At 41.7% G+C, this 11,602-nt stretch overlaps 2 protein-coding genes across 3 annotated transcripts in view; both read right to left on the bottom strand.

The window, feature by feature from the left end:
• dock11 (dedicator of cytokinesis 11) overlaps positions 1–1,605 on the bottom strand; it is a 122,606-nt gene extending 121,001 nt beyond the window's left edge. For both annotated transcript variants that reach the window (XM_084043059.1, XM_084043058.1), the window contains exon 1: positions 1,385–1,605. In XM_084043059.1, coding sequence (XP_083899185.1) covers positions 1,385–1,486 — 102 coding nt within the window. In that variant the 5' untranslated portion in view covers positions 1,487–1,605. The remainder of the gene's footprint in view (positions 1–1,384) is intronic.
• A 1,738-nt stretch (positions 1,606–3,343) lies between these two features.
• On the bottom strand, positions 3,344–11,308 carry haus4 (HAUS augmin-like complex, subunit 4). Its single transcript, XM_084042947.1, has 9 exons — positions 11,162–11,308; positions 10,527–10,666; positions 9,158–9,289; positions 8,411–8,551; positions 7,656–7,752; positions 7,404–7,549; positions 6,632–6,762; positions 4,643–4,711; positions 3,344–3,901 (listed from the first exon to the last, which is right to left on the bottom strand). Exons 1-9 carry the CDS (start codon positions 11,205–11,207, stop codon positions 3,730–3,732), a joined length of 1,074 nt encoding a protein of 357 aa, XP_083899073.1. The 5' UTR covers positions 11,208–11,308; the 3' UTR covers positions 3,344–3,729.
• Between the last annotated feature and the right edge of the window lie 294 nt (positions 11,309–11,602).

Genomic DNA, 11,602 nt, shown 5'->3' on the forward strand with positions numbered 1-11,602 from the left:
CTCTCTCACACACACTCCATCCTGGAGGATTAATCTTAAACCTAAATCTCAGTCATATGCCTACAACTGCGACACTTTCTTGACTATACTGTAGGGTCACAATGTGTGCCGTGCACAATCATGACCCCATCTCAAGCTACGGTCCTTGTAACCTCATTGCGTCACACAGTCATGAAGCTGATCATCATGAGACCCAGGACTCGCCTGCAGACAGACAGTCACTGGAACAAGAAGTCATATTTTGTCTGGAATCCCTTCATAGGAGATTATGGTGACTGTTGACCCGGTCTGTGTGACACAGCTGGAGAAATTGGGAAGGAAGGACAACGGTGCAGAGAACATTCTCACGAAAATATGACGTTGTAGTCGCTCTACTATGACATCATGGGAGGTCAGGTCCCAGCATGGGGTCAAGCAAGCCCAACACCAGAATGATTTCTCTCATGCACATGACATGTATGCATACATACACACACACACACACACACACGTGCGCACGACGCGCACACACACACACACACACACACACACACGTGTGCAGTGTGCTCGCGCACGCATGCACGCGCACACACACACACACACACACACACACACACACACACACACACACACACACACAATGCTTTATCAGCATTATCCTCCAAGCTGTTCATTCCAATGAACTGAGCCTAATCCCCCCCATTATTGCAGTCTTTTGCAGCCAACATGAATTTACAACATGCAGCAGTGCCCTTCCAAACAAAGGAAAGGAAGACAGCAATAGAGAGAAAAAAAACATTCATTTCTGACACTTGTCAACACACAACAGTGTATGAATGTGTGCACATGTAGCATTAATCCCATGGGCAGACATAATTGCTCCAACGAGGCAAAGACACAGAGGAGCCATGCTGCAGCTGTCTCTCTGTCCTATCCTGGCACACCAGCTCCTTCTCAAGCACACAAAAGGAAGAAGGAAAAAAAAACATGTGCTGCTTCTGTGAACAAGGTCACACCACACACACGAAATTGTAGCCTATGATGGAATTTTAGGAATTATCCTTCCTCACTGAGGAAGGTCGGATTCATCTGTGTTTCCCATTAAACAGGGAGGGAAGACCGTTAAAACCGTGGCCTGGGGTAAGAGAAGCATTCTCAGCGTCAGCCGGTGACGATCTGGGGAGCCGGTAACAGTAAAACAGGAGCTTCTCAATGAAAACTGACAAGCACTCTCTTTAAAACGGGCAGAGAACCGCAAGATTAAAGAATAAATAAAAAATAATAATAATAATGTAATAAAAATAATAATAATAATGTAATAACAGAAAAAAAAGAAAAAAATGTAATAAAAACAAACAAAAAAAATAATGTAAAAAAATGTGTGTGAGTGTGTGCTCTCTCTCACCACCACCACGGAGGTTCTCACAGCCTCAGACACGCTCTGCCGGACCTCCGCCGCCGTCCCGGGCTTGCTGAGCCTCTTTGTGAATTTTCGTACCTCGGACATGATGCTGTACCCAGCTACCACCCAGTACCCTCCAAAAAAGTCACCTCGTACGTACGTCCCAGGATAAAGCAACAACCACCACTACGGGCACGGACCCATAGGAGCCGAACAGCGGTAGTAGCGGCGCGGGCAGTGGCAGTAGTGACAGCCAGATGCGGAGGAAGGGGGCGGGCCAGCGGTTTGTTGCGTTGCGTAGGGACGACGAGAGGCGCGCCTCCTTCTTTCAGCCAAGGTATATGAATAGAAGGTACCGACATCTACGTCATTTTCGTCGGCGGGGAGCCAAACTGCAGCCGTGGAATACATTGAAGAGCCATGGTGGACCAGCTTAGAGTTAGAACTAACACTATTTCTGAACAACTGCAACCACATTTGCCCTCTAAGTAGTCCAAATGCCTCTTGTCCACGTCTGACTGGATCTTCAGCCTGTGGTCCAAAATGAAAGACTGCAAAAGTTGAATGCACCTTGTCAGCTCCTGTGCAGGGAGGGGGAAACCATTGGGGTAAATTACTTTACATCAGGGTAGAGGTGCAAATTAATTGATAGTTGTAATGAAACAAACATAAAGTAATTAATAATCAATGATTTTCCTGAGAACCTGAATTTCCTTGCCATTGGAAAATAAAACAAGACATCACAGCTATGCTATCACACATTGTTTTCTGCAGTGTTGCTTTTCGATGTGGACACTGTATACGTGTATTGAGCTAGCTAAAGAGCACAAACTACTTTTCTTTCAAACATCCGGTTCCAGTTATGTCCCAGAGGCTGACTGTACCTTCTTCATTATAGCCTTGCTTTCAGCGGTACCTTCTACATCCCATGGCTCAAAGGGGCATGGGATGTAGGCGCTGTGATTGGCTACTTACTTGGTTGTCGGGCAACGGCTGACACGAGACAATCTTTTAAATTGTATTTATTTTTGACGCATTATGAGTTTTCACCCTATGGTTTGCACACAGTAAATATTATGGGTGCAATAATAAATACAGTATTGGCACCAAACTACCAGGAGATAGTTAACTCTGGAAACTTTTGTTTAACGATATCATATATTTCTATTTAGTATTTAATAAACTGTATCGTATTTTGCTTCTTGGAGGGCTGGGCAGCGTATGAGAGGTTGCTTGGCAACCATTTAACCAATCACCGAGCGACAATCTTCTCGGGCAATGGAGAGTGATGAGGCTGCTCAGCTGGGTACCTTTCATCCATAAGTCTGTTATGTCATTATGCCTTGATGTGGGCAATCGAATTTAAAACTGTCTGTACAAGAGTATCATGTCCCTATGATAAGTTACTTAGAATAATTCCAGAGGTTAACACTAAGCAAACCGACCAGCATTCATTTAATTCAGCATGGGGTTCTTCTGCGTCTCATTTTAGGATGAGAGTAGAGGGCCACCTTGTGGAAAGTTGTGTATATTGCTATTTTAGAGGCAGTTTGTAGTTCCAATCTAATCAAGCAAGAACTTATTTTTGATGGAGTTGGCTCAAACCAAGAAGAACTCCAAATAAGAGACCTATGAAATGTGTATTTTATGGCGCATACTGATAGCACGGCCACTTTTCCACAAGAAATAAACATTTAAAAACACAAATACAGTAGGTATGTGAATGTTCACTCTACTTTTGCCATCGTGAGGTTGAAATGTCAAAGCCCATCTTTCTGGTAACATAGCGTTCATTCCAATCACACATGACCACAGTGAGGGCAGATGTAGGCTGTACACATGGAACATTCAGACAACATATCATTAACCAAGTATGACACGATTATTCAAGGGCTCATATTTCACTCAACTGAAGCTTCAACTCTTAACTTGGATTAATTTCAGCCATTGACAAGCAATAGATTAATCCTAATGCTCAACATTTATTGACAAGTAAATAAAATAGCCTTTTGTTTTACTTTAAAACAAACATGTGTGAATAAAATAGCATGTACAACAAAAGCTAAAAGCTATGAAATAATGGGATTAACAGAAATGTGTCAGCTTTCAGATGGGCCACCAATGACACCTATAAGATATCATGGTCCAAATAAAGACCTTTATGCAATAATCGTCAAGAACACATCATAAGATCGTGAACATGTCTGCACAATAACAAGGAGTAGTCGACATTCTTGCCTCACATCAGCTGTGATCTTCTCTTGCCAGTGTGCAAATGTATACTCGCCGAAAAGAACCAATCTTCAAGCTAAAGATAATTTCTCGTTGTATACATTATACATTCATCCTTAGGCTAATTCTTTCAAAGCCCATTTTTTCGTATCGATCTCCCTCCGCAGTCTGCTGTACTCTTCGGCCAGGATCTCGAAGTCCTTGCCAAGGATCTCAAAGGACGCCAGCTTGTTTTCCACATACCGTTTTTGTTCCTGACAGGTCTTCAGCTCTGTCTCCAGCTTATCCCTGCAAGGGAATCGAACAAGACAGTAAAAGACCAACAGAGATCAAAAAGTGTGACTCCTTCCTTACCCTCCTTCAAAACCGCCATAAAAGAGCACCTATCTACAACTTGTAACTGGTCCCTGTGTAAAGTCTAAGCTTAACACCACAATTCCCCCCTCCCCAACGGTTTACTGTACATATTTCTTTAGAGTAGATGATGTCTTGCATATTATTGTATACTATTGTACTGTATGTCTTTAAATGTCTCAATGAATTGAATACACAGGACCACAACGGAAACAAGCCCTTAGGGCTTTTTTGTGTTATCTTTTCAACATCATTTGTATACTCGTACCACTGTATTTTTTTGTTAATAATAAAGTATTCAATAAAAAAAAAAAGACTGAAAGAATTCTTTCCTATTATGGTGTTAGAAAATACTGGAAGTGTAGCCTCTGTGTTAATTACTGTTCAGCTGCTGGCACTTTTTTTTGTCACGCGACATCTCATACAGTACAAGTACAAAAAAACAACAACATTACATCCATTGGGGTGAGCAGGGGATAGTTGACCATGAGAGTGGCCTAATAGAGACGTGACACCGAGAAGTGAAGTTCATGAACTAACATTTTAGACTGGTAACTGTGTGAAAATGTATGGAATATGAAATAGGGCTGCAAAAATAGCACACTCTTAGGGTACAGTACAAATACTTAGAGACTATAATAAGTATAAGTATACAGATCAGAAGTTGGCACTTGCCTAATTTTTCTATGGGCAGATATGGAATCAGCCGTGTATGTGTCCAACTGAATCTCCACCATCTCGGTCCTGTTAGGGAGAAATCATTTTGACAAGCACTGTTTATTGTATTCTCTTAACCACCCCATACACTTTGCTGTACGCCAATAACAATAGCACAAAAAATATGTTCATCTGTTTTTGACTGATGTTTGTCTATTTTCACCTGTTATGACATGCTCAGGATAGAGACGCTAGGGTTCATTTGGTTAAAATAGAAAAGCAATACTGAATTAAAGCTGCAAGCAGCGATGAACGGGCCCTCGCAGCTCTGTCCACGATACAAGTCTGTATGGCAATCAGCTGAAAAGTTGAGATGAGATAAAGCTGTAAATCTAAAAAATGTATTAATTCATGCTCAGACACAGTACATCTAAACAAACAGGCAAAGAAATGCAAAGTTAATAACTGTGACATCATACAGAGGCTCTGGCTCTTGGCAGTGGTGGATCCCGAACGGGCCTAGTGGGCCCAGGCCCAGGGGCCCAAGGATCAGGGGGGGCCTCTAGAAAAATGGTCCGACTGATACCCACTGTTCCAGAGCCCGACCCTTAATTCAATTCAAACTAAATAAGCCCCAATATAGAGAGTCCCCCAGTCCAAAAAATGGACTGGAGGACTTTCTCAAGGTCTATGCTAGAGAAAAATGGCTTGATTTTGGAAATGATTCAAAGCTAGAAAAAGAAAAACTGTTCTTTTTTCTACTGCTTTTACCTGCTTGTTAATAAACTTAAAGGCAGAATCAAACATCTCACCAAGGTGTTTCACATTGGGTTTAACAAGTGTGGACAGGTTGCCACAGAGGGCATTTTAGAGGCCATTTTAGAACCGGTACAAAAAATGTACTCCATGAAGTGTAGAGGTTTTTTCTTTTTCTTTTTTCTTTATCCCAAAAGTTCAACCCCCCCCCCCCCACCCCCTCCTGCGTCCCTGGGTTGCCAAGACTGTTGGTATTCTCTGTGATGGAGTGACCGTGAGGGAGCCAAACAGGACAACTTCTAGCTTGCCTTCATTCAGCTGTATAAAAGGTGTGTGCCAGCCATGCAACACTTGATGTCCTCGAGGCAAGTCATGAGCCTGCCTGCAGAGACAGGACTGGTTGTTTGTTTCAGGGGAGACAAATCTGTAAATCTTACCATATCGTCTCTAATCGATCATCAGGTATTTGTTTTGATTGAATTGGCATTGCGTGAGAGCATACACAACCTTCAACAACGTGAATTCATGCTCAGACACAGTACATCTAGTGGTCATACCTCCAGGCTAATTTCATAACAATGAGTTTGGTAAAAAGCAATCAACAAGTGTTACATTACACTCATTTATCTGTCATCATTCACTTTGGGTTTCTCCCCACAGAGTTGAAAGGCCTATTGCATGGAATATTTTCCAAGGTAAACTAAGGTGATAAACACCCACTTTAGATCTTGCGTGAATGTTTTTTGAATTTTTAGGCTATTCCTTCAGTATGACTTTTGGGGCTGTTATTGACTAACCTGACTCTGCCAGATGGAAGAAGCTTGCGTCACATTTGTTTCACAGTGAAGTCAATACCGGCCCCATCTGGCGAAGTCAGGTTAGTTATTGACATACATTACTAAGACCTTTATATGTGACTAGAAATGCAAAGTTAGCAAGCAGCGATGACCAGACCCTCGCACCTCTGTCCACGTTGGGTAGAAATATCAACGAATCAGAGCAGGGAGCAGAGCTAAGTAACTCTAATGAAAGACTCGGGCCCTAATTATACACTTGCATCACTGATTTGCACATAAAAGCACAATGATAATTTTGGCTTCACGATGGTCTCCACAGAATATTGAAGTTAAATGACTAATATACACGCATGAAGTGGCGCATATTCAAGAGTTGACAAGTGTGAGCAGGATGGAACATGAGAACAGCAGCAAGTCAGTGAGTCAACAAAAAAAAACATGGAGACGTCTCTACCTGACTTTCTGCATGACTAATTCACATTTGCCCTCAAAGTAGTCCAAATTCCTCTTGTCCACGTCTGACTGGATATTCAGCCTGTGGTCCAAAATGAAAGACTGCAGAAGTTGGATGCACCTCGTCAGCTCCTGTGCAGGGAGGGGCAAACCATTGGGGAAAATTACTGTGCATCAGGGTAGAACTAGAGGTGCAAATTGTTTAAGAATTTCATTAATTGATAGCTGTAATGAAACAAACATCAATTCATTCATAATAAATTATTTCCCTGAAAACCTGAATTTCCCTCAGTATCAATAAAGGTTTAGCTATCTATGACAAAAAAAGCTTAATATAGCTTATGATAATATACAGAATACAAAATGCATGTTATATTCCTTAACCCATTAAGACTGTCATTTTTAGATTTCTTTGGCTATTCAAAAATAGCAGATATACAAGCTCATAGCGCTACAAGCTTGTACTGTAGATCTGCTATCGTTTTTGAAAAATCGTGGAAATCTGTGCAAATATTTGAATATATCTATATATTTTTGAAGGCGTTAAAAGTGTATATTTATATATTTTCAAAGATTAGCACACATTTTCACGTTTTTCTTTCAAAAATGCCAGATCTACAAGCTTGGTGCCGTGCTATGAGCTTGTATATCTGCGATTTTTGAATAGCCAAATTATTTTTTTGATTATTTTCCTCTAAATGGGTTAAAGGTGTTTTCTCTAGCCATAGTCCAGTTACCTCCCTATGCTTATAAAGGCTCAGGACTGAACTTACGGTGAGGTAGAGGTGGGTCTGACGCTGCAGCAGAACGGCGTTCTTGCAGTACAGCTCCTTCACACTCGCGGCCCTTTTCTTCTCGCTGTCCAGCAGTCCCGACAGGTGAGACAGCTTGACGTTCTTCAGCCCCTCGCTGGCCTTCTCTGTCAGGGGAATTTCAAAGTGGTACGCCGGGTCAACAAACACTTCCCGGAAGCATTTATGTTTTGCTGTAAACAAAATCGGGTATTAAAGAAGAGTTCCTCTAACCACATTCAGGTTGGTAGAAGGACAGGAGGCTGAAACACTTCTTCTTGAGATGTTTCTCCAGCTCTCCGGGTAGACTCTGTTTCATCTTTTGCACATTCTGGTGGAGAAAACACAGGCGCGCACACGCACACACACACGCACAGATACAGCAGGTCTGAAAGTGAGCTGTAAAATCTATCCACAAGCAGTGGTGGAAAAAGTACTAAATTGTTTTACTTAAGTCAAAGTATCAATACTGTAATGTAGAATTACTCTGTTACAAGTAAAAGTTCGGAATTCAAAATTTACTTGAGTAAAAGTACAAGTATTGTTATCAAAATCTAGTACCAAACGTAGAAAGTACTCATTATGCAGAATGTCCCATTTCATGTCTAAAAATATCTTGAAAATAGCAAATCTACAAGCTCACAATGCGTCGCATCGCGACACATTGTGAGCTTGTAGATATGCTATTTTCAAATGGTCAAAATGTATATAGGGCTGAAGTGGTAAATGTATGTTTTGTAATAATAATCCAAATCTACAAAGTAACTAGTAACTTAAGTATTCAAATAATTGTAGTGGAGTAAAAGTAAAATATTTGCCTCTGATATGTAGTGGAGTAGAAGTAAAAGTATTGAAAATTGGAAATAAAGTCAAATAATCTCAAAATTGTACTTAAGTACAGTACTTAAATGTACTTAGTTACTTTAAATCACTGTCTACAAGCCACATCAAGTAAGTAAGCATGTGAGTGTATTTTTCAAATGACGCACCTTCTCTAAGGGCATGAGGTCCAGCACCTGCCGTGGATTCAGGCCCAGTATGGAGGGCTGGTCTTGACTGGTGGTGGTGCTTGGATCCAGCTGGTTGGCACACTGAGACACCAGCAGACACCGCTCCATCGTCTCATTGAACTACACAGACACGACCACATCCTGGCATCATTATTACGTAATCGTCTAATCGCGATTATTTGAGATAATCGTCATAATCATTTCCATGTTGAAAAAGGTTCAACGTTTTTTTTTAAATAGTGGAAATAGCTGATCTACAAGCTCGTTAAATTATTAACCCATTAAGACCTGAGACCGATTCTACAAAATGTCTTCGAAATCCTAACAGTTGTTTTTGAAAAAACAATGTTGCCGTCAGTGGTTCACAAACTTTTTCATGAAGGACCCCCAAAATTATATAGTATTTGGCCGGACCCCCATCTCAAAAATATTTTGTTACAGGGACCCCCTGAAGCAAAGGTTTGAGTTACAAATGTTCACTTTTTTAAAGATATCTAAAAATGACATAGATTCAAACAGAATGTCTGAAGCTTACATTTTAAGTTGAATTGATGAAAAAAGTAAAGTGGCTTGAATCAGATAAATGCTTATATATCCTTTTTGTTCCCATAAATTTGCCACCAAGCCCTCACATGTATTTAGGGGCTGTTTGGGGGGGGGCACTAGCCGCAGTACTTGTACTTGCGGACTGCGCCAGTAAAACGACAGGCTCTGGTTGTACTCTACCATGTTCTGATCACGGGGTGCGGCAGCCTGCTGTCTCCTGAGACGATGGTCCTGGATCATCTCCCGCAGCTGTCTGTGGAGGCTCTCTGCGTGAAGCCAGCGCCGCCTCTGGCTCTGCAGCTTTTGCTCTGCCTGGTTGATGGGACGATATGAAAATGACACGTCTCGATTATTGTGGCAAAAATAATTCCTTAAAACTTAAAATGACACTTTTGTTAACCACTGACTCGAACCCCCAGCACCAGTGTTGCCGGACTCTGTGACAGAAACAAGCCCAAAAGTCGCTTCTTTAGGGCTTGTTTTCAGTCAGTAATGTTATCTCTACGGGCGCAACTCTTGCGCAATGTCTTAATGTCACAATCATTTTAACCCCTTTATCCATATTTTATACTTTGGCTATTTTTGAAAAATCTTGAAAATGTGTGCTTAGTGCTTTTCTTTTTTAAAGGCGAACATTTTGAACACATCTTTGCTTCTGGGGGCCCCTGGCACAACATATTTTCAGGTGGGGGTCCGCGGCCACATGCATATCAATTTAGGGGTCCTTGGCACGAAAAAGTTTGAGAGCCCACTGCTGTAAGTAACATTCAAATGAATAGGCTCTATGCACAGCAGCCATATTGGAAGGAAATTGGGCCTCTTCCTTAACAGGTGTTACCAATGATACTAATTAAGGCTCTGTTCCATTTAGTGTAGCACAGCGGTTCTCAAACTTTTTAATTTCAAGGACCCCCATAACTCAGAGTGTACACATGGAATCAAATGGCCATTTGGTTCTATTTGTACACTCTCAGAGTTACACTCCTGTAAGGCATGGGTTCCCAAACTTTTCAGCCCGCGACCCCAAAATAAGGCGGAAATTGACTCGCGACCCCACCTAAACCTGGAGGTCATTTATGCACATAAACTTGCACGTTCGGTGTGCATTTGTAATGTGTTAAAATGGTAAAATATACCATTTGTGATCATTTTAGATGGTATTTCATCCATTCTGTTGAATTTAAAGTTAGAAAAAAAAAAAAAAAAAAAAAAACTTTTTTTTATTTATTTTTTTATGACCCAAAATAATTTCGCGACCCCACGTCAGTCTCCCGCGACCCCAAGTGGGGTCGCGACCCCTACTTTGGGAACCCCTGCTGTAAGGGGCCATTTGGAACCCCCCTCAAGGAAACATGAGGGTCCCCGGACCACACTTTGAGACCCACTGGTGTAGCAGAGTGTTTCCATTTTCCAGTGTGCCAACATGAACAATATCATTATCCTGACTCTGTTTGACCAGAATGGAACAGAGCCTTAATTAGTGTCATTGGTAACACCTGTCTGTGAGTAGCCAGTGTGAACAGACAGTGCCCTGCAGCAGTTGTTCTACCTTCTCCAGTTGGGTCTTGGTGTGGACCGTCAGTCCAGTCTGGTCCACATGCTGGGACATGGTGGCCAGAAGCTTGCAGAACTGTGGGTTCTGGGTCAGGTCCTCCTCTGTCACATCACACAGAGTGAAGGAGGCCAGGACTGGACGGACGGGATAACAGACAGGACAGAGCAGAACCAAGGTTGTGTTAAAATTAGTACTGTTAACTGCAAGCAGGCAAACTATACAGCATTGGTTCTCAAAGTGGGGTCCGGGGACCCCCAGTGGTACTTGAGGGCGTTCCCCAGCTAAATGATGGATAGGAACCAAATGGACCCTTATGGGTCTGTAACTCTGAAAGCGTACAAATGGAACCAAATGGACCCATTCAGAGTTACATTAACATTGATTTTACATTATAAATTGTGGTCCCAGAGATAGAGATGCCATTAAAATAAATGGGGGTCCGTAGCCTAATGCATGTCAAACTGGGGGTCCTTGAAAGTAAAATGGTTGAGAATCACTGCTAGAGCCGTAAAAATCTTCTCTTATGCGGGACCCTGGCTTATCTTTTCAAATGGGGGTCCGCGGGCTAATAAGTGTCAATTTGGGGGTCCTTGACATGAAAAAGTTTGAGAACCACTGAGCTAAGTTACCTTGTTGATGCAAGTTGTCTCCTTTAGTGCCAGCAGACATCATCATCGACTATCGATTATTATTCTTACTAAGTAAGTTATTATCGGTTTTTCATGAAAACATTACTAGTTGTGTTTGACACTCTTTCAAACCGAACTCTATTGACCCATAGCTCAAAGGGACGGACGTAAACAAGGAGCGGTGTTGCCAGATTCTGTGAGAGAAATAAGCAACCAGGTCTAGAAAAAACAGCCCAAAAGAAGCGGGCATATGAGCACTTTTACTGTGTGGGATATTTGAAAATAGACGATCTACAAGCTCACATGGCGACGCGCTGTGAGCTTGTAGATCTGCTATTTTTTTTTTAAATCATTAAATGAAATTTGGAATATTTGGAATAATTTTTTCAAACATTCTATAACTCAAATGCTCCCTGGCACAAAACCTTTTCATGAAAATAT

Source organism: Gymnoscopelus microlampas (genome assembly GCF_963454915.1).
Source record: "Gymnoscopelus microlampas genome assembly, chromosome: 19".
Taxonomy (NCBI): Eukaryota; Metazoa; Chordata; class Actinopteri; order Myctophiformes; family Myctophidae; genus Gymnoscopelus; species Gymnoscopelus microlampas.

Excerpts from the sequence above, each read along its gene's own strand:
- haus4 (XM_084042947.1), bottom strand. The coding sequence starts at position 11,207 with ATGATGATGTCTGCTGGCACTAAAGGAGACAACTTGCATCAACAAG. Across the intron at positions 10,667-11,161 it reads AGACAACTTGCATCAACAAG|TCCTGGCCTCCTTCACTCTG; the intron begins GTAACTTAGCTC and ends CCGTCCGTCCAG. Across the intron at positions 4,712-6,631 it reads TTAGTCATGCAGAAAGTCAG|GACCGAGATGGTGGAGATTC; the intron begins GTAGAGACGTCT and ends TCTCCCTAACAG.